This window comes from Trachurus trachurus, assembly GCF_905171665.1.
Source record: "Trachurus trachurus genome assembly, chromosome: 13".
Lineage (NCBI taxonomy): Eukaryota > Metazoa > Chordata > Actinopteri > Carangiformes > Carangidae > Trachurus > Trachurus trachurus.
This window is the reverse complement of record NC_139892.1, coordinates 9,170,576-9,194,086: the sequence shown is the minus strand read 5'-3', so window position 1 is coordinate 9,194,086 and position 23,511 is coordinate 9,170,576. Positions and strand designations below refer to the sequence as shown.

At 41.1% G+C, this 23,511-nt stretch overlaps 1 protein-coding gene across 1 annotated transcript in view; it reads right to left on the bottom strand.

The window, feature by feature from the left end:
- Positions 1-23,511, bottom strand: part of blmh (bleomycin hydrolase) — a 43,701-nt gene that overhangs the window by 19,930 nt on the left and 260 nt on the right. Inside the window, exons 2-6 of the mRNA XM_083985851.1 lie at positions 18,548-18,745; positions 9,052-9,161; positions 7,067-7,208; positions 6,865-6,953; positions 5,707-5,799 (exon numbers count right to left, since the gene is read on the bottom strand). Of these exons, the coding sequence (XP_083841977.1) occupies positions 5,707-5,799; positions 6,865-6,953; positions 7,067-7,208; positions 9,052-9,161; positions 18,548-18,745 (632 nt within the window). The remainder of the gene's footprint in view (positions 1-5,706; positions 5,800-6,864; positions 6,954-7,066; positions 7,209-9,051; positions 9,162-18,547; positions 18,746-23,511) is intronic.

Sequence of the window (23,511 nt, the reverse complement as noted above, 5' to 3'; positions counted from 1 at the left end):
CCAGTGTTTGAGCTAAGCTAATTAGCGGTGCACCAGCTCTGCCCGTATCTCCCTTGTTACTGCACGCACAGTCGAAAGGATGGTGTCTATCTGCTCGTCATGGACTCGGGAGTGAGGCAAGACATGAAAAAAAAAAATGTTGGCGTATCACTATAAAGTGGGTTGTGCTTCTATTCTTGAGGTTTTCTGATGAATGTGAAGTGCTTAGTTGTTGTTTTTGTTTTGTTTTTTACAAATGTGCCTAACCATTGTTGGCAACAAAAGTAAAGATTCTTGGCACGCAAAGAGATCCTTCTAAAAAAAAAAAAAAAAATCAAGCGCACCCCAGGTTTTAACAGTAAAGTGGAAGCAGAGAAGCTGACCCCAGTTGCCTGTCATGGGAGTGTGTGCGGGGCTGGCGTGATGAAGACCAGGGCGCAATCGCAGTCGCCACGTGGGTAGAGTGGACAGCATCACCTCCACACACTCCAAAGTAGGACTGACACGGCACTTTGATCCTGAGAAACACATGTGCACACACACATAGATGCAAAATGCATGTGAACAAGTGGCGGAAACACCAGTTTTCCCCAATGGTGAGAGTCCAAGAAAACCAACGACGTCAGCCTACAAACACTCATGAACAGCGTGACAGCATGTCCACATACGAGGATATGCATATACGCATGGAAAGGAAAGAGCTGGTCTGTGGACAAACAGCTCCTACAATAAAGTGCAACAATACCAAAACACACAACGCAATAATCATAAAGCTCTTCACATCAATCTCGATTCACAGAGATAAAAGGTAACAGTGCCGTCACAGGCAGTGGAGGAAAATCCAACTCCATATTGTCATGACCACACAGCTTAGAGTGTTAAATAAAGAATGATGCAATTGCACAATAATTCAGGCATTTGTATGTTTTCAATTACACATACTTAAGTGGTGATTTAGATCAATTTTATGCCATGATTTTAAACATCTGCTCGTTAAAATACAAAAGAACAAAAACAAAACAGAGATCCAGTATAAACTACTGTATTTTGAAATTATCTTAATGGGGTTATGGATGAATATTTGGTAGGCTTAGGCAGTATATACACAACCTGAACCTGATTTTAACAATATGCTCTAAAGGTTTTCCTTTTATTCTAACGTAGTGCTGCTGTTATTTCTTGTCTACTTGCATTATTTGTCTGTGTGGCATTGTTGGAATTCTCTTATAATTCATCTTTTCGTTTGTAATGTAATTTTATGTGGCGGAAGCTGGAGACAAATTTCCAATTAAGGCGTTCAATAAAGTTAAAGAGAACCTGAGGAGTTTGCTTTTGGTTATAAAGGAGTCTCATATTAATGTGAATATGAATCTACGTTACCCACACTTGTTAATGGGTCCACTTTCGATAAATATATCGTTTTGTCTTTATAGTTATTTTGATATTATTATTTAGTGGTCGATTCGCCCAGCATTTCCTACTTTCGGTTTCCCAGACGCTACCCGGCGGGTCATGGGAATAACGCCACCGGATCGCTAGTTGGTGTCATTTATGGTCGGAACTACGACGGTATCTGATCGTCTTCGAACCTCCAACTTTCGTCCTTGGCAATTACTTTCGCTTTCGTCTGTCTTGCGCCGGTCCAAGAATTTCACCGTGCGCACGGAGGCTCATGGGAAACGTAGTGGGGAAACACTTTGCTTTCCGAAACTCTTCGTTTCTCTTCTCATTAGGAGTTATTTTATTATTTATTAGATTAATAATGCTTGCTTTCTGAACACATTTTATGAGATGCATATGGGTCTTTTTTTTTTCCAAGACGAAACAATACATACACTTTCATATGCACGGGTGACAACTTTAAAGTGATCATAACGTGAACTTGAATTCTATTTGATTCATGATTCCAGAGCTGAGATTTGCAAAAATAAGAGTAACAAAGTAAAGATTTAACTTGAACTCTGCACTAAGGCAGATTAGTCTCATTATTGCCTCCACCAAAGTTACCTTTTCACCCATAAATGTATGTTTATGGACAGTATCCGGGGGGGGGGGAAATAACATTTTAGGGCGCATTCAGGCCACTTACTAAGAATTAGGATTGTTTCATATGAAGTCTGGTGCATGTTGTTGTCTTGCCATTGGTCTCGGTGGAGGTCTGTACTTTATGAGCACACTTCTGGTGAGCGAAGACCTTTTTAGATGCTGGTCAAATGTGCAACAATATCCTTGAAAGATTTGGCTCTTTACTCCGGTCGTTCTTTTGACATGACTGAATCCTCCATTATCACTGGCCGTGACAGTGGTGTTTCACAAAACAAACCACTTCCAGGTGGACAAACAAACACGCCGACAACCCTCCGCCGCCGCCGCCACCACCACCACTCTGTCATGCAGTGCAGTGGGAGTCGTGTTGCACAACATATGTTTGTGCGTGTGTACAACTTTGTGTGTGTATGTAGGGATGGAGGCCACTGTGAGCAGGGTAAATACAGGAATCTTGAAGTTAATTTTAATACCCTTTTAAGACTTTTTCAAGACCTTCTCAATATTTTTCAATATAATATATATAATATTCACCGCCGACTTCAAGCTGTAACATTTACATCAGTGACACTTTTAACTTAACCGTTTTAGTTTGTGATAAAGCCTATAGACCACTATGATACAACAGAATTCAAAATAGGCTAGAATAATAAATCAAAAGGCAAAGTTTATCAAAAAAAACTAAACAAAAAAACATTGCTCTACTCAACAACAATCTTCTTTTCTTTTTTATGTACCGGTTCATCTTTGTTTTTTAATAAAATGAATAAATTCACACACTTTTATAATGTTTTTAGGACTCAAACTCTTGGACAGCTAATTCAGAGAAAAATACCTTAAAAATTTAAGACTATATAAAGTTGTGAAAATACTTTTTTTTTAAATACTTTTTAAGGGTCTTAATTTTCCCAAAATTGATTTATTATCACCTTTTAATACTTTTCAAGACCCCGCGGATACCCTGGTGAGATACGGGCGACTGTTTAAACAAGCAGCCAGCCAGCAGTACAATACAACCAAACAGCTGACAACAAAGGCTGCTTAACCAGACGGCCTGTACTGTGTGCAATCATCTCAATAGGAGGCTGATTGACTGACCGGCCCCTCATACAGTACAGTTCACACACAGGAAGCAGGAAGAAAAGAGCTCGTACTGTATGAATACAGTACGCACGAGACACAGTGTTACCTGTCCAGACCACAAAGAGGCACATGACTGTATTTGCGCTGCACATGATGTAAACATACATAATAGTATGAATGACGCTGCATTATGTCTGTTTAGATGTGAAAGTGTTTGTTTACAGGTTCATGTTTCGCTTCCCTGTTCTGATGCTGTGTGTGAGAGAGACAGCTCTTGTTCCATAAACAAGATCGCTATCTTTAACATGCAGGGACATCTGGGGCAGTGTGTGGCTGTTTTTTTTTTTTTTTTAATTCATTACTTTGCTTTTCACGTTGTCCAGAGATGACATCCACATGTTACACTTATAATCAAGTGAATTTACTGTGTCAAGAATTCTTGTCAACCATGTATAATAAAATAAATGTTCCCATGCATGCACAGGTATACTGTATTCAGCATGTTCTGCTATTAATTATTTAGAGTGTGGAAGCCAGGCAGAATTGCTAAAAATGAGTCAGCATTAATGACAAATGACAGATGATGATGGAAGATTTGACACTTATCACTAAGCTGAAATGAAAAGTCTTGGTATATGTACACAATGCTGCCACCTGTCGCTTCAACTGAATAAAGCCTTCTTGAAATGAAAACTACAAAAAAAGCTAGACACTAACACTAACAGAAAAATATATGATCGCAGCCTTGCCCATTTACCATCAATATTTAGATTTACATCATTTAATTTCCTGCTGCAGCTGAAAATAAAGAATAGTTTCTGAATTAATTTATTTTTACCTCCTTCAGTAGCCTCAAACACAGTTTTAGTTACATTTTCTTTTTACCCTGGGGATATTATGAAACAATGAATTAGATTATTGAGTGGTGGTGTGGTGTAGCTTTTTAAATAATAATTAAAAACAGTATGAAATGTGTCTCTCCTATTCAGGTTGTGAAACACTTGCACTTACTGAATGAGTTGTACTTGCCACAGCCTTACGAAGCATCACTACATCATTACTATTTGTTGCATCTCTTTAACGTCCACCATTCATTAACAGATTAAGACTGAACCAACGAACACATCATTGTTACCTCTCATTCCCATTGTGGTCGTCACCTCAGCCTCGACACTACTCGTACTGTAACTATTATTTAATAGCCCCCTCTTCTGGTAAAAACGGAGCAATGTAACAAAGTTAAACAAGCTCCAAAAGCCTTGACACCAGTAGGAACTCTTTTGTGCTTCCCTGTTTGTTTTTTTTGGATAGATAGATAGATAGATAGATAGATAGATAGATAGATAGATAGATAGATAGATAGATAGATAGATAGATAGATAGATAGATAGATAGATAGATAGATAGATAGATAGATAGATAGATAGATAGATAGATAGATAGATAGATAGATAGATAGATAGATAGATACTTTTATTGTAATTGTCATTTTCACAACAACGAAATTGAAAGCGCATCTCCTGCAGTGCATGGATAACAAGGTTAAGCAAATTAGGCTGGTGACAGACCAAAACCGACAGCAGCATTGAAGACAACTCTTTGACGCACATGCAAACACAATGGTCATATTATAGTCCTTTGCTTTGTTTTGTTTTTTTCATTGAGAGGCTCTGAAGTTTGAATGGATGTGGTGAATGAATAAGAGGTGACTGAACAGTTAACACCTGCTGCCTACAAGGTAAACAATTTGCTGAGAGATTTTTGGCCACTTTTTTTTTCCCCACTTTGATAAACAGCCGCCATAAAGTTCTGTTTTTTGAAGGGAAACTATGCAAGTCCGCTTGCTTTTCCGCTGTTTTGGTTACCCTCCTCTTGCCCATGTGCATTTGTTTACAATGAAGCCGGCAAAAAAATCAATCAATGGAGTGGTGGATAACGTTACATAACATATACGATGTTACAGCGTGTGCGTTTGTGTAGTCTTAACCGTCATGAACAAAAGATTACGGGTTATGGAGCACGTTTGTGTTGCAAGGTTGGTTTTCAGCCGTGAAACGCCAGGTGAAGACAGAGAGCCTCCGTTCTCACTGTAACAAGTCACATGTCATGTAGTTAACTATCACAACTAATCCGGAGCTTTTTGTAATTAAGGTAAAAATGTAGCATAGCCACGGGAGAAATCCTACTTCGTTCCTCTTTAAACCACAGGGCCGACAACATATCTGTTTAATGTTCAATGGCAATAAAGGAAATGTCCATCCCTCATCCTAATATCAATACTAGAGACACTCAGTACTTCCTTAATTTGTCTAAGAAACATTACACAGCACCAGCTGCAGGGTCTGTGTTTGATCAATCAGCAATTTTCGACACTGCAAACCCTGCAATGTCAGTTCCTTTCCTTTGGAAAGTACCAAAGCACCAACTCTAACCCCCAGAGCAATGATCTTTTCTTCTCCTGGAATTCACCGTACTGAAACTAAAATTAGTCCATAGTTGCGCTGGTCAAACGCAGTTCCCAGTTCCTCAAAATGGTTCTGCTTGTGGTGTAAATGCCTTATATAAAATATTACCACAAGAAAAAGCTGTGTGTCTCACCTCCTCTATCATGGTGTCCAGCGCCTCAGAGAGTTCAGCTTTAGTGGCGTCGCTTGCCACCATGTTCCTCAGTCGTAGGCAGTATTCTCTCAGCTGTAACACACAGTGAGACGACAACAACAACAGTCAACATCGCCTCAGCAATAAGATGACTTACTGGTACAGGGTTCCCACTCTTGCTGCTACAGTCTGACAGACATCACGCCAACACATCCTCCGTCCCATTCAGGCTTTGGAGAAGTCTTTTCGACAGTTGTAGCTTATTTTGTACATTTAACCAGTTTGTTTCTATGTTTACTCCTCTTCTCTCTCATTCTCTCTACCAGAAGTCTGATTTAAAGATGTGCAGCCTATGGCTCCAACTTATCTATGACATAATATCTTACATGCTTAGAAATTAAGACAATTGTATCATAGAACAACGCAAAAACATGTTTGTTTTTGTTTTTAAACCACACCTACAACAGTTCTCTGTCGCTATCTACATGTATCTGTCCTTCCTCAGAGAAGACAACAGGTCCAATACTGGAAACACTCATCAACTCAGTGTCGATAGTTTTCTCGCTATCCACAAGTTTCCGAACGTCATCTATGGTCAAAACCAGAAGCCAGTTTTGCCGGTTTGGTGGAATTGTACGTTTACGTTTCCATGGTTTTCAGTCGTTGTCATAGTTGCGGTAAACACATGGATCTATTAACGCTGGCTTTTAACACGGATGTCAATTTGTGTGATATCCACTGTTAAAAGCTGGTGTGATGATCCATGCGTTTTACAGATTTTCATTGAAAAAAAAAAAAAAATCCATGCATTTACCGCAACTACCGAAACCATGGAAACGTAAACATAAAATTCCACCGGAAGAGCAAAACCGGCAAAACCGGCTTACGTTTTTGACGTTCGGAAAAAGGTGGATAGGATTGGGAAAGAAATCCTTGGTGGGGCCTGAAAAAAGTCAAACTGAGCTCTGGCAGCTGGTGTCATGATGTGATAAATAATTTTCCAGGACAACTCAAAGCTTTTCCAGGACATTTGACTATTTTTCTCAATTTCCATGTGTTTTCCATGACTTTTCCAGGTTTTCCAGGACATGTGGGAACCCTGTGGTATGTGAACTTGATTGAATTAGTTTAAACAGGAGGGAATGTGTTAAAAGGCACCTTATGATTAAGGATGTCATTCATTCTACGCGAGGCCTCTGAGCTGTGTGACTCTGGAAAGCATTTCTTTGGAATGACGCCATACTTTTCTAGGAGATAAGGACATAAGGAAACAACATATAAACACAATCAGATAACGCTGGTGATGACCCAGCCAGTTGCTATACTATACGGTGTTATCATGATGATGATGAGTACTGACCGATGAGGTTGACCAACATGTCCCACTGTCCTCCGTCATTGGTTGGATTGGAGAGCAGGAACTGGACGAGGCGTCCGTCCACTGGCTCCTTCCTCTGTGCCGTCTCCACGCAGGCCTGGAGGAAGTAGTAGCAACGCTCAACCTGCGGAAAACGAGAACAAAGACAAAACCAGACACGTGATCAGTAAATACAAGGGAGAACAACAACTGAGAAGAGTTCCCATCAGATATTGGTGTGACCTCTTGCATCATTGTGTGCGCTGCAGACTTGAGTTAGGGATCAAGATTTGATAATAAATGCATTCATCGATTATTAGGCTAAATTACAGTAATTGACAGGGTTGGAAATATGCAACTTTGTGAATGAAATCACTATAAATGTAGCTTGGAAAGGATATTTCAAGTTATTTGAATGATTAGTGCTTAGCATTTAGAGATAAGACGGACTTACACCACTTCACCTCTGATGTGGTGTAGAGTGGCAGGTTGGCGGGGATATGGGGGGTGGGTAGTTTGACATTTACTGCTTCCTTGTTCAGAGCTACTATTACTGTTACTGTGAGTGCCCTTGCACGACAATTTTCGTCAAAGAAAATGTCCTCAGCAATTATGGTGCAGCTACAATCTGTCTAAATGCTGGAGAAAAAGACACAAGGCCAAAGAGAGATTTTAAAAAAAGTGAAGTGAGGTGTCACTGTGACGTCAGCCCGGGAAGAGCACTGACCACAAAACACAAAAGGGGGTTTTAGCTGGACAATGAATGCATAGTAGTAGAAGGCTGCATAACAACACTGTGCTAGTGCACATGCACATACAGACACACACATGGTGTCCTCAATGAAAACAACGAAAAAAAACAATTTACTAGAATGCTACAATTCTCATTACAAAAAATAGACAAAAGTAAATTAAAGGGATACGCCAACATTTTTTTTTACGTGTCTTGCCTCACTCCTGAGTCCATGACCAGCAGATAGACACCATCCTTTCGGCTGTGCGTGCAGTAACAAGGGAGATAGAGCCGTATCGCCCTTAATTAGCTTAGCTCAAACACTGGAAGTGTATCGGTAGTGTTAGCCTGCCTCCACCTAAAGTCATCAGAGAAACTCTTCAGTAACTCTAAACGGACCGATCTTCGTCTCAGAGCTGACAAAACTCTCCGGTAAGGCATCTTGAGCGGTCAAATGGACCCCAGGAAGATTAGTGGCTGCTGTGCAGCTGCTAATGGGGATCCAATTAAAATAAACAATAAACAATAAATGCCGGTAACGGGACGAGATCGGTCAAAACGGAGGGTTCAAGCAAAGACGGTTTATTTTGGTTCAAGCTAGCTACATCGAGGGTAGGTTAGCTTCCTATTTCAAAGTAAAAGCACAAATTCTATCGTCATGGTTTTCTGTATGTAAAGGGCAACGGGTGTTTTATTTTGTGAAAGTAACCGGAAGTAACCGGAAGTGTGTTGGTCACAACAGCTAGCTTGAGTAGCGCCAAATTCGTCCGAACAAAATTGTAAACAGCTGGTATTTAGACAAATTAACGACACGCTGCTGATCTAAACGGCTACTTTCTCGCCTAAAAATGTTTGAAATGTCGATAAAGTGATATATTTACAGAGTTTAGAGCTAAAATAAAATCAGCTTCTGACTGCTGATTTCGGCTCGGGTAGGAGGCAGGCTAACACTACCTATACACTTGGTGTTTGAGCTAAGCTAATTAGCGGTGCGCCAGCTCTGCCCGTATCTCCCCTGTTACTGCACGCACAGTCGAAAGGATTGTGTCTATCTGCTCGTCATGGACTCGGGAGTGAGGCAAGACATGAAAAAAAAATGTTGCCGTATCCCTTTAAGAATTTTAAATTTGTGAAAAAACACAAATAAGCAAAAAAAAAAAACACACACACACACACATAAATTTACAATGGCAGAGTATAACCACACATTTTTAAACCCATAAGGTGTGAACACAGATGTGCTTCTAAGCCGTACCTTGTCCCAGAAAAAGAGATAGGACTGACTGAACTCAAACTCCTCTATGTTAAATTTCTTCATGAAGGGAAGTCGCATGACGTTGAGGCACGAGAAGATCCAACATCTCCCTAGGGGACAGACAGAAGACAAAGACATTACAATGAGCATTACGTTTGTTATTCAGGACTTGGTACAGTACATGTCGATACAAGCACTTGTAGTGTTGCTTGATCAATGTTTTTACTAGCACTCCTAAACCTGAAGGGCTGGTGTCACTTATTCATTAGAAATCGTAACTGAACAATTAGGGTTGGGAATCTTTTACTATCTCACGATTCGATTCAAATTTTTGGGGCTCCGATTCGATTTAAAACGATTTGATGCATAATGATTTCTGCTTCAGTCTATTGGTGTGCAAAGGATCGTCATGATCTACTCCAGTCTGCTTTGCAAGTCAGAATGACTCGAGTGTCTTTTTCACAGTTTTTTAAGTTTTAAACATTTGCTTTAAATTGCTTAGATGGAATTGTTGAAACTGTTGCATAAAAGAAATATCACATATTGCTTAAGTAACCAAATTAAAAGTGCCTCTTTATTAAAACAAATAGTGCAGTTAAACATGCTGCCTTTTAAATTCTAAGGAAACGGAGGCCGACACAGCCAGCAGATTTGTTTCATTTTTTGTATTTTTTAAAATCGATTTTGTGACATTTTATATCGATTCTGAATCGTATTAAATTAGAATTGCGATTCTTATGTGAATCGATTTTTTGGCACACCCCTATGAACAATAGCGTTGCACCTGACGAACAACTTTAATTAGCTGGTTTAGTCATTTCTCTGTTATCTGTCTGATCTGTGTGTGTCTGTGTGTAACTGCAGCAATGCACTGCACCGTCCTCCAGACTCTGCCGCAGGTTAAAGCGATGCACGGGTTGGACAGACCCATCTGAGGAAATGTCATTATCTCTGTAGGTTTATTTCATACATCGCTGAAATGAGTGGAAGCCGCTGGTCGTAGTTTCAGAGCAAGAGTTTGTTTTAAAACATGCTTCTTGGGATGAGTTGTTGTCTTCAAGATGCAGACATTTGGTTTATTTTTGAGCCCAGAGTAAACGTTTGTAGCCTACACTACACCCACCAACACATAATGAGTGGTTCCAGCTGCACCACTCACCACGGCTGGGAGGCAGTGCAGTCGGTTTTGCAAAACCAATTTTTGGCCAGGAAACAGGAAAAGAGGATATTATTACACTATAAACAGTCCTGCAGTGAGAACTTTGAAAATTGTAGTGACAACATAATGACCTGATAAGTAATAATAACTCATCATCCACGTTGTTATTAATTAAATGGTAACTTTGTGCAAATTTGAATACAAATTTTAAAAATGATATGGTGCCAAACAGGTGAATGTAGCAGCATTGGAAAAGAGAAGAGAACAGATCAAAACATTTTTGGTTTCATAGTTAAGATAACATACATAGAAATATTATTATGGATAATGGAGGATCCTTGCGCTTATGTACAAGACTGCTTTAATCTCTGCCCTCAAAGCTTTCCTTTTTTCTCTCTCTCTCTCTCTTTTCTTTTGTCCTTTTATTCTGTGTCCTTGTCTTGTTTTGTATGATTGTTAGTTGTTTGGGGTTTTGTTGTTTGCATGTTCAATAATGATTTGTATGGACTGTTTGGTAATTTTTTAAACCAAATCAAATAAATAAATACATTTTAAAAAGTAAATCACAAAAAAAAAAAACGATGATGACGAGCACACAGTCGTTTGGTCTGTCTGTTGGTATCCACCTTTTTCTGAATGTCAAACGTAAGCTGGTTTTGCTCTTCCAGAGGAATTTTGTGTTTACGTTTCCATGGTTTCGGTAGTCGCGGTAAATGCATGGATTTTTTTTTTTTCCCAATGAAAATCTGTAAAACACATGGATCATCACACCTGCTTTTAAGAATAGATATCGACTGAGGACTTCCGGTTCTGGTTTAGAGGGGATGGCTGCTTAGTGAGAGAGCTCTCGACAAGAGTTAATAAAACTGCCCCAAAGCGACTAAATTATTTAGCGAATTGCACGAAAAGAAGGTAAAAGGCACAGATGGCGTCCGAAAAGAACAGAAAGGGGAAAAAACATTTATTGAACAACTTGCAGACGACGAGGTGCAGCTAACAGAAGAAGCTAACGTTAGCTCCCCCGGGGCTAGCCGGGGTGCTTCCCCCGCTCCTAGCTATGATGGCGCTGATACGGAGGAAGAGGAGGAACCGGTTAACTTGATGATGATCCTGAAAGTGCTAAGAGGCGTTGGGAATGAGGTGAAAGAATTCCGAAAGGACACAAAAATACAACTACAAGACATCAGAGGTGAGCTGGACAAAACAAACGCGAGGCTCAACGAAGTGGAAACCAGGGTCGCTGGGCATGAAGATAAGCTCCAAAGCACAGACGAGATACTGGCCGAGATGTTAACAACACAGGAAAAACTTCAGTTGAAACTGACAGCGATGGAGGCCTACTCGAGAAGGGAGACACTCAGACTGTACGGGGTCCCGGAGGGAGCGGAGTCGGGGTCACAATCTATGATCCATTTTGTGGAGAAGCTACTCCGGGAGAATTTAAACATCCCCCGTCAACAGCACTACAGATCCAGAGGGCGCATAGAGCGTTATCTCCCCCCCCACCAAGCGGCTCTCAGCCCAGATCGATCCTGGTGAAGTTTCTGTGCTTCACTGTTAAAGAAGAAGTGCTCAGGCTGGCCTGGCAGAAGAAAGGTTTCACATGGAACAACAACAAGATAAACCTCGACTACCCTCCGGAGATCATGGCCATGAGGAAGGAATACACCGAGACGCGGAGGATCCTGAAGGAGAAGAACCTGCGGTTCCGGACCCTCTACCCAGCCCGCCTTAAAGTGTTTTTCGAGGAAGGAGTGAAAATCTACAACTCGGTGGAGGAGGCGACGGCGGATCTGGCGAGCCGGGGGCTCCCGGTGAGAGTGATTAAACCACCGGCAACCCCCAGAGAGAAACTACAGAGATGGTCTTTGTGGCGGGGGGCGGGGGACCAGCGCCCGCGGCAGAACCGAGGAGCTGCAGGATACAAGGAGAGACTGCAAGTATTTAGGCGACAAGAGAAATAATGTTAAGACATGATTGTGATTTGGATGACATGGTTAAAAGTTAATTCATGTCGAGCCAATATGGGTGGGGACTCTCTTTTTTGAGGACGTCATCACAACGGAAGGCCCCCTATCTCAGGGAGTAAGTAGGGGTATTCCTTCAAAGACTAAGGGAAGCAGTGGAAGAGCTTCTCTGCTGGAAGTTTGGTTAGGAGCTTTCTTATGCTTCAGTTACACCACTGGCGTAGCCACGGGTGTGCCAGGGTGTGCCAGTGCCACCCACAGAGGAAGCTGGCACACCCAAAAAATTTGATGCATTTTTTGTTTTTGTTATAGTCTATAGCTACTAACATGTTATCGATCAGTTAATACATTTGTAAAAATTGCCGTCAGGTGATGCGTTGCGGAGAAACTGGACTAATGGAATAATTAACGAGTTCAAGGCCAGGCCACGCCGTCTTGCCCTTTAAATTGAGAGCTGCGCAGTGCGCACAGGTAAGCAGCGATATCGTTGTCCTCTTCTGCTTTGCGATATAAAACCATCAGGCCAAGCTGTTACATAATCATATGTGATGAATGATAAGCCCAGTAGTTGTGTTCAGGTGGTTAAATAGCTTTGTTGATCATGCGATCAAAGTCATTTAAGCGCCGTTACGCACGCCGCACCTCTCTCGTCCAGTGCGCTCCTCTCCTCTCTCTCCATGTACCTGGCTGCTCAGCTCTGGGACCGGGACTGAGAGACGTTACCGCTGCTTTCACTCCGTCCGTGATCCATCTGGTCAGGGCGTTTAGACCCGAGTGTGGCCTGAGTGTCCCACCTGAGCTCTGTGCCATAGCGCGCAGCTCCAGCTCAGTGAATGACAGCAGGTCTCAGTTACCTGCTCAGCTGCTGCTCAACACTGATCAGAGCAGCTCTCCCTCGTTTGCTGAGGTTTTATTATAAACTAAAATCTTCTTTTGTTCTTTGCCGCATACCTATATCTCCCCATCTTCTCTTCACTTCATCTCTTCTCTTCTTGTTCTACCAACCACATTTTAACTTTCTCATAGATAATCTCCCACGTTTCTTATGCTGCAAGCAGCTCCACAATATGTTTATTTGTCCCTCTCTCTATTAATGCGTCGGATCAAATTTTTATTCTGCGTTTGTATCCATCCAGCTCTGTCCACACTCTGCATGGTGGAAACGATTACGCGCAAAACCCTCATTTAAATACTGCGGTTTGCGCGTGTTGTCATTTAGTGTGTTACTCTTAGTACATGTAGATCACCTATTGTGTGTGCGCTAACCAGACACGCAAAAGTGTGTTTTTTTATGACTTTGTTATTGATTTATTTGAGCACGTCATATGTGTGAATGTTTAGACCTGTTGTACTGTTGACTATAAGAGCAGTTACTAAGCAGTTTTTTTTTTACTCAGCGTTGCATATAGATTAGAAGATAAGTATGATCATACCGGCTTGCCATGATGCCACTGTTAAACCCAAGTTATTATGTGCAGTCTGTGTCTGATGCTAGTTAAAGGCCTATGGCTTGTTGAGAGCGAATAACACATGGTTTGTTATTACTGATGAGAACGCACACAACATATAATGTTGGAATTCTTTTGAATATTTATGGAGGTGTAACGCTCAGTTTGTTGAAAATAAATTTGGCACACCCAGTCTTTGCAGGTGCACACCCAATGTCTTTTTTCTGGCTACGCTACTGAGTTACACACCATACACTTCTGTTCGTTCTGTGTTTATTCCGTTCGTTGTTGTTGTTTTTCTTGTGTGTGTGTGTGTGTGGGGGGGGGGGCAGCCGCTGTTGGGGGAATGTTTTGCTGTCAATTAATACAAATACATGCAAATTGAACCAGTGAAAATTATTTCCTTTAACGTAAATGGGGTTTTGAATATGATCAAGATGAACAAGATTTTATCTAAATTAAAGAAAGAAAGAGCCCAGATTGCCCTACTCCAGGAGACACACATGAACCAAACAGACCATTTGAGGTTAAAGAGAAAGGGCTTTAAATATGTTTTTTCATCATCTGTCAAATCCAAACACAAGAGGGGAGTGGCAATACTTATCTTTGGTGGACTTAACTATGAACATATCTCAGAAATCAGTGATGAGGAAGGCAGATTTGTCAGGGTAACAGGTAGGATAGAGGGATCTGAAATTACAATACTAAATGTATACGCTCCACCTGGGAGTGATTGGGTATTCTATAGGAATATTTTTGATTTAATGGTGGACTCTCAGGGCACGGTTGTCTGTGGGGGGGACTTTCATTTTAGACTTGATCCCAAACTAGACTCATCCAACCCGACGAGTCAAATTAATCCACTCATAAGGAAAATCAACTCCTATATGGTAGAAATGGGGATTATAGATGTGTGGCGAGAGCTGTGCCCGTCCGCCAGAGATTACACTCACTATTCTGGCTCATTTAAAGTCTACGCTAGGCTGGATTATTTCTTTATGTTCAAGGTGGATAGTTTCAAGATTAAAGATTGTGATATACTAACAAGGGATTTATCGGATCACAGTCCTATCTCGATGTCTCTGCAGGTGGCTAGGAAAAAACGAAACACCTTATGGAAACTCAATTCAAATATATTCAATGACCCGGCCATAGTTTCTGAAATAAAGGAAGAAATAAAAGGATTCTTAGAAATTAATGATACAGATGAGGTATCAGCAATTATTATTTGGGACACACTTAAAGCGGTATTGAGGGGCAAATTAATTTCTACTACTTCTCACCTAAAAAGAACCAAAGGGCAAAAATTAGCAGATCTTCAGACGAAGCTAAAGCGGAAACAACAGGAAGATATTAATAACCATAAACCCTACTGTAAAGCAGGAAATTAGGAAACTACAGGGAGAAATCAATGATGTTTACACTCAGGAGGTCCAGAGGAATTTAATTTTCATGAGACAGAAATATTATGAGATAGGAGGGAAATCAGCAAAATACCTGGCATACAAACTACGGAAGCAACAGGAGGAAAGCACTATATATAAAATTAAGAACCCTAAAACTAATATACTGGAAACCAAATTGGAAAGGATCCAGGAATGTTTTGAGACCTTTTATAGGGACCTTTACACTCAACCTGACGCCCCAGGGGAAGATTGTTTTGATGCCTTTCTCAGCTACGTGAACCTACCCTCACTATCAGACTCTGAAAATGATAATTTATTAAAACCGATTTCGACAGAGGAAATCAATGCTGCTATCACCAGACTAAAATCAGGCAAGGCAGTGGAGCCGGACGGGTACAGCTCTCAATGGTATCGCATCCTAAGGTCAGAACTAGTCCCACTATTGGTGAAGACATTTAATTACGTCCTGCAGAAGGGAGAAATCCCTCCTTCTTGGAGGGAGGCCACTATTTCAGTTATCCCAAAAGAGGGGAAAGATAAACGAGAATGTGGGAATTATCGACCAATTAGTGTCCTCAACTTAGATTATAAATTATTTACCTCTATTCTTACTCGCATATTGGAACACCTGCTGCCTGAACTCATTAATTTAGACCAGACTGGTTTTATACATCACAGACAAACAACCGATAACATAAGAAGAGTACTACACATCCTTGGACAGATACAAAATGACAAAACTCAAGTGATCATAGGGAGTCTAGACGCTGAGAAAGCTTTCGATTCCGTCAGATGGGCATGTCTTTACAAGGTGCTGGGAAAGTTTGGATTTCAGGACAGGTTTATCAAAGTAATCCAGGCGTTGTATGACAGACCTTCAGCCCGCATCAAGGTCAACGGTGATCTATCAGAGGCCTTTACCCTAAAACGAGGGTGTAGGCAGGGCTGTGCAATATCGCCCCTCCTTTTCAACTTATTTATAGAAGTATTAGGCCAATTAATTAGACAAAATCAAAATATTAAGGGTATCATATTATCAGGAGTTGAACATAAGGTAGCAATGTTCGCTGATGACGTGCTGGTCTGCCTGGGGGAACCAGAGAGGTCATTTAGTGAATTGATGTCTACTTTGAATGATTTTGGCAAGCTGTCTGGTTACAAAGTCAACATTTCAAAAACCCAGGTGATGACTCTTAACTATTCAGCCCCAGTGACTCTACGTAAGAAATTCAAGCTAAATTGGGAAAATGAAAACATCAAATACCTAGGGATACACCTGACTAAAGACCTCGCGGGGCTCTTCAGAGCAAACTATGAGCCAATATCTTCAAGTATAAAGGCAGATCTACATAGATGGAACCTGGTCCCCTTCCTGAGTCTTAGTGCAAGGATAAGTGCAGTTAAGATGAATGTGTTACCACGTTTACTTTATCTGTTTAGGAACTTGCCTATAGAGGTGGGTGAAAATCAATTTAGGGAGTGGGACAAGTGGATCTCCAGATTTATCTGGCAGGGACGGAGGCCAAGGATTAAATATGCCACCCTTCAACTCGCTAAGGGAAGTGGAGGGTTGGGTCTCCCCTGCCTAAGGAATTACTACAATGCTGCACAGATAGCTCCCGTAATGAAACATATAAAGCAAAATGGAAGGAGGTGGAGTCCAATCTATCAACTCAGTTCCCCATCCAAGCTGTAGTAGCGGATAAAGGCTTAATATGTCATTTGGAAAAGCTAAGGAACCCCTGGTTGAGCCCCACTCTTCGAGTCTGGCAGAAGGTGATTAGTATTTGTGGGATACATAGAATGTTGAGAATATTCAGATGGTTTGCTTTTGACTCTGATTTTACTCCCAATAGACACGACTCCAGCTTTAAATCATGGACAATGTATGGTCTTACAACATTTATTTCACTTACTCAAAAAAGTACTGTGTGCAGCTTTGATACCTTGCAGGACAAGCATGGCCTAGCACGGATCGAGTTCCACAGATACCTTCAACTACGCTCCTATATCGACCATGAATGCAAATTAACTAATTTCTCTGAAGTTGAATCTGAATTTTATCACATTCTAAAAAATGCTATGACCATGATCCCTTCTAAATTAATTTCAAAACTATACACAGCTCTCTCCAACGTTAACAATAATAACACTCAATACATTAAAAATAAATGGGAAGCGGAATCGGGGATCGAGATTTCTGAGGAGGCTTGGGATTATATCTGGTCCTTTCAGTGGACAACATCCAGCTCTATGGACTGGAGAGAACATTGCTGGAAGAATATTATTAGATTTTTCAAAACACCGTATCAGGAGAGGTATAAAGGTGCAACTATGCCGTGCTGGAGGCAGTGTGGCTCGGCTGCTGCTAACCACTATCATATCTTCTGGGATTGTCCCAAGTTAAAAACCTTCTGGAGGGATATCCAGGTTTCTTTAAGCACAGTCTTTAACACTCAAATACCCCTGAGCTTTGATGTCATGTACCTGGGTCATGTTCCTTTTCTCCAATGTAAGAGAGAGATAAAGCTGCTGCAAATTCTTTTGGTGGCAAGTAAGAAATCAGTTACAAGAAGATGGTTAAGCCCGATTCCGCCTACTCAAGATGACTGGATTGGAATTATTCTGGAGATATATAGAATGGAAAAATTGACCTACCAAATAAGACTTCAAAAGGACAAATTTTACCAAATCTGGAGCAACTGGATGTCATTCATTGCCCCCACGAGAGCAGATTTTATTTGATCTCACTGGTAATGTTGCTTTGTAATTCGCTCATTTAGTTTCTGACTTGTTTCTGAAAAATATTTATATGACAGCGGTGACAGGGGTCCCCCCCCATGGGTTTTGTGTATAGTTACCTGTTCTACTCTTTATTAAGCTGTACGGGAATTTTCCCTAAGTGAACTAGTCTGGGCAACGTGTCAACATGGGCCTAAAGATGATAACTTTGCTCCCGCTGAAGCGACTATAACACCAATCTCACATAGTTTATGTTACTTCTGGAGAGTGGGACCTGCAGACCCTTGATTTGCGCTTGTACACTCTTTGGTCTTGTAAGCCCTGTTTGTCTGATGTTGCACAATTTCTGTATATAAAACAAAAACTGGAATGGCATTTATATTTGCTTTACTGTTGATGCCATGTGAATGTATTTCTCTGTCCATTCCAAATAAAGATACAATAAAAAAAATAAAAAAAATAGATATCACACAAATTGACATCCGTGTTAAAAGCCAGCGTTAATAGATCCATGCGTTAACCACAACTATGACAGCGACTGAAAACCATGGAAACGGAAACGTACAATTCCACCAAACCGGCAAAACTGACTTCTGGTTTTGACCATAGATGACATTCGGAAACTTGTGGATATTCTTCAAAATGCTTTATGCTTTCACTCACAGTTGTGAGTTAAGTGACGTTCAGTTGTGCTCTTGAATGTTGCTGTGAGTTTTGGTTTAACACATCTGCTGCATCATGAATGTTGTCGTCGTAATGTAAAACATGTCTTACCTGAGTTTTTCTGGTTGGTGATGGGCTTGCCCTCTGTGGGGATAGAGTGCTGGAAGATATGCACAGTATCCTGGACAGTCTGCCGGTGCAGACAAACCTCCAACGGGTCGATGCACGTGGACACGTTCTGGGCCAACAGGTAGCGTGGCTCGGCCCTCAGCCGCTTAATGAAGGTGGCTACCTTCTCCTGACTCAGACCTGCAGGATGCAGAAAGGGGAGAGGTTGAATAAACAATGAATGTAATCTCCTTTTCATCGTTGATAGCTCTTCTTTTACAGTGGAAAGACCCTTTACCAACTTCAAAAGATTCCTGGCTTAAAGACCTGATGACATTTTTGAAGCTAGAGAAGGTCATATTTACACTTCGGGGATCCACCGATAAATATATCGCATTTTGACAATATGAATTGTACATCACTAGATTAAAATACGTATTTCTAACTGCTTTATGTATGTGCTCATGCTGATAATGTGATTTTGGATAAATGATTTATAATTCTTTCTTTTTTCTCTTTTTTATTATACATACATATATATATATATATATATATATATATATATATATATATATATATATATATATATATATATATATATATATATATATATATATATATATATATATATATATATATATATATATATATATATATATATATATATATATATATATGATTGCTATTATTATTATTATTTTATTTTTTATCTTTTATTTAATTTTTTTGTTTTGTAAATTTGTTTGGTAGTTTTGTTTGTGGGGGAGACATCGGGTGGGATGGGAGCGGGAAAAACCCACTTATGTATTGTTGATCTGTAAGGTGAATTCTCTGAACCAAAGTGGAATAAATAAATAATATTAAAAAAAAAAAAAGAATAAACAATGAAATACAAGAAGAGGCAGAGTAATGGTGCGTTCATTACAACTCGGAGGTCGGGATTCCCAACTCGGACATTTCCGACTTCCGACATCATTACATTCACGGCTGCAGGAACTCGGAAGAGAAAAACATGGATACCCGGAGGAAGCTTGGCATGTTGTGGCTCATAGCTTAATATGAAAAATATATGCAGCAGCAAATTATGTTCATTTTGGAGGCAAATGAAGAGGAGAGGAGACGCCGCAGACGAGTGCACATATAATGTTATGGCCTTGCCCTTGATAACAGTTAAAGCAGAACTATGCAGGATTTCGGCTGTAATTATTGTGGCTCAGAGTCACTGTGATGGTTGAGTGACCTATTATGAGGTGAATGGGGTCTAGGCCAATGCGCTCACCCCCCCCCCCCACTGGCTGAAAACCGCACTTGCAAGATCAGTCCTCCGTCTCGGTGTCCCAAATCTCATCAATGGATAGAACTATCGCGAGAAACTGCCTTACGGCAGTACGAGATAAGAACGCAGATGACGTCATGCATGTCATGAATCGTGATTGGTTTGAGTTCGGAAAGTCGGAGGAAACCATGGAAACATGTTTGTACTGATGAAGTTCGGCTTGTGGCTAACACGGAGCTAATGCTAACAGACACACACACACACGCCTTCGCGTTTTGGAACCTTTATTCATGTGTGTGTGTGTGTCTGTGTCTTTGTGTCTTTGTCTGTGTGTGGCCGTATTAGCGTTAGCTCCGTGTTAGCATTAGCTCCCTGTTAGCGTTAGCTCTGTGTTAGCATTAGCTCCCTGTTAGCGTTAGCTCCGTGTTAGCATTAGCTCCGTGCTTAGCAAACACCCTCTCTACCTTCAGCAGTAAACACAAGCACGTGTAGGGAGGGGGTGGAGGAGGTGGCGGCGGCGAGTTTTTTTTTTTTACGACAGTGACATGTGCCTCCCAGAACTGTGGGGGAGCCCCGGAGAGGGAAAAAAAGAGAAACCAACGAAGGAGCGAGCTATTTCCGGCCAAGTTGCATAGTTCTGCTTTAAACGTTATTTCCGTCACATACGAGGACCACAATTTCACCCAATACAACAATCACAGCTTAATATAAACGCATTTCATATAGGCTACTGCAATAATACACAAAAATATGCATTAAAACCTCAAAAAATAAGTTAAAATTTCTAAATTCTAACTGTTTAAGACGAGGGCTGCCATGTTTTGATGTTGTTGTGACGTCAAGTCGGAAAGTCGGAGCTCTGATATGATACCTGAGTTACCGACCTGTAATTTCCGAGTTCGACGCCGTTCAATTCATATTTTACAACTCGGAGCTCGTTTTTTTCCGACTTCCGAGTTGTCTTGAACGCAGCATAAGTCCCAGGAAGACTTTCGCAGCTGGACAGAACAACCGACGTCCACTGAAGGAAGAATCTCTGCCTACAGTGTAAATTACGATAACCCATCTGTGCACTTAAGGCATACACACACTTCCCACTTAAGATCTGATTTATGAGCAGCCATGCACTCAGATGTCACAATAATGCCTGGAAAACATCAGATCAATAGTCATAAAATAGCTGTACATCCTCTACTGAATACTTCAACTCTCTGGCACATCCAGCAGCATCCACACGGAAATGGATGATGGAGGGGAAAGGATGCTGTACACAGTAATGATTAGAGCTCTAATAAAGTCTCAAGCATGGACTGGATGGAAAAGGAAGAGACAGTGGCAGCAAACAAGGAAGCCATCAAGATTGCTTCTCTAGTGGTACTATAAGTGGCACAGAGGAGCTCAAGGCTAGTATCACTCATCTGGCTCCATCTGTGAGAGGAACACGCTGGAAAAGGACAGGAGGAAGGAGGGATATCAAACTGGCACTGGAGTGTGGTTTGTAATTCCATCAAATAATAGTGCAAAGCAATTAAACATTAGGGGGGGTGGAGGGGTGGGGGGGGGGGGGGTGGACATTGCCTAGTCATGCATGCTGCCTAGAGTTCGACCCCTCTCTCTCTCTCTCAGCTGCATTCTGTGATTTTCCATTGACACAAAGCTGAAATACACCGACCGCCACAGATTAGGCCTGTGTCAAACTTCATTAAAGGAATAGTTCACCCAAAATTTAAATTTCACTCATTATTATCTACTCACCCTCATGTCGACTAAGGGCTGGGAGAAGTTTCAGAGTCCTCTGTGGCTTCTCTGAGTTACAGGGGGTCTCGGCGTACGGTAGCAGTGCATGTCCATATAACGGTTGCAAATGGATACCAACTGTCTTCGTAACAAAAAGACACACCAAAGAACATCCAAATACCTCCATGCTGCTCGTATGTAATGTCCGTCTTGTATTGAAGCCCCAAAATGCGAAATTGTCCCGAAAAAAAAAATGAAATAAGTCTATTTTTCAAGCTTGTTTGTAGCGGAAGCTCCTCTTCCTGGTTCGTCAAATTTGGACGAACCAGGCTCTGTCCTCTGGAAGAGGAGCTTCGAGAAGCTTGAAACATAGACTTATTTAATTTTTTCCGGGACAATTTCGCATTTCTGGGCTTCAATACAAGACGGACATTACATACGAGCAGCATGGAGGTATTTGGATGTTTTTTGGTGTGTCTTTTTGTTACGAAGACAGTTGGTATCCATTTGCAACCGTTATATGGACATGCACTGCTATGCCGAGACCCCCTGTAACTCCGAGAAGCCACGGAGGACTCTGAAACTTCTCCCAGCCCTTAGTCGACATGAGGGTGAGTAGATAATGAGTGCAATTTCAATTTTGGGTGAACTATCCCTTTAACTGTCATGCCCTTTATTATCCAGTAGAAGACGAAGAAGAAGAAAGCAAGCAAGCCTGAGGCAGAGAGATATTTTGAGAGCAGGCCTGCATGGACTCCTGTGGTCAGTGTTGAATTTTTTTTGACATTGATGAGTATGGACGGACAATGAGGGAGGCGATCGCAACAAGCACAACATAAGAAGGGTGTGTGACGACGAACACCACATACTACAAAAGAAGACAAGTTTTTTTTTGTTTTTTTTATACATAGGGGGTCTGGCATGTTATTCAACAAGTGAGGGCATGAATGGTGTGTGAACAGACATCAGACACAGTGGGGGTTTTCAATGGAGATGAGGGGCCAAGCACAGGATATATACTGTAAGCCATGCAGGGTGACTTGCAAATTTGCACATCACAGGTTATACAACTGGTTTTATTTTAGCTAAGCACTTTATTTATTATGCCCATCATCACTGCTGCTGCCCCATGTGCAAAAGGCTGAACTACAGTTGCTGGCGTGAAGCCTAATAGCAGTGGGCTCTCACTCAGCTCAGCAGACAATCACAGTCCAAAGAGTATTATGACGCCATCAGTCCTTGTTTTAATCCAAACTTTTTTTGTGTGAAAAAGTGAATATTACATTCTCTATAAATGGGTACAATTTGTTCACATCTGACCACAGTCAAAAACCTTTTTTTCTTCTTTTTCCTGCCAGATGAAATTAAGTGTTATGAAACCTGCACTGACACTGAAAAAAAAAAGAAAAATGACTCTCAACTGACTTGGCTAAAGATTGACTTGATTATATTACTCGTAGTTGCAACTATTGAAGGAGTTGTGAAGAATAAAGGGGGGAGAAAACACACACACACAAAACTGCTTTCTTCTTTTTTGGATTAAAAGTGTACTTCCAAACGCAAAGCAACAAACCTGTACCACTTTAAAGAGTTTGACAGACAGACTGAAGCACTTCAAACTCCCATTCTTGACTCGCTAAGTTAGCTGCAACATGCTAACATCTCATCTCTAGTTCCTGGACCTCCTCTGCTCTGCTCTTGACTGACACCAGCTTTGATTAAAAAAACACCAAGGGGACACCACGCCAAGTGTCCCATCTCATCACCTGTCCGTGTCTACAACAAACTGGATGTCGGTGTCTTAAACTAAACCATCTTTCGCCACTTAACTAGTCTTCTTGTCAAACCCCGTAACTGAGGAAACCAACGGCAAAGTCATGCTAGCAGCCAGCACACTGTGGCCGTGCCGTGCTGTGCTGTGCTTGCTGCTAACGGGCATTCCATGCTAACTAAC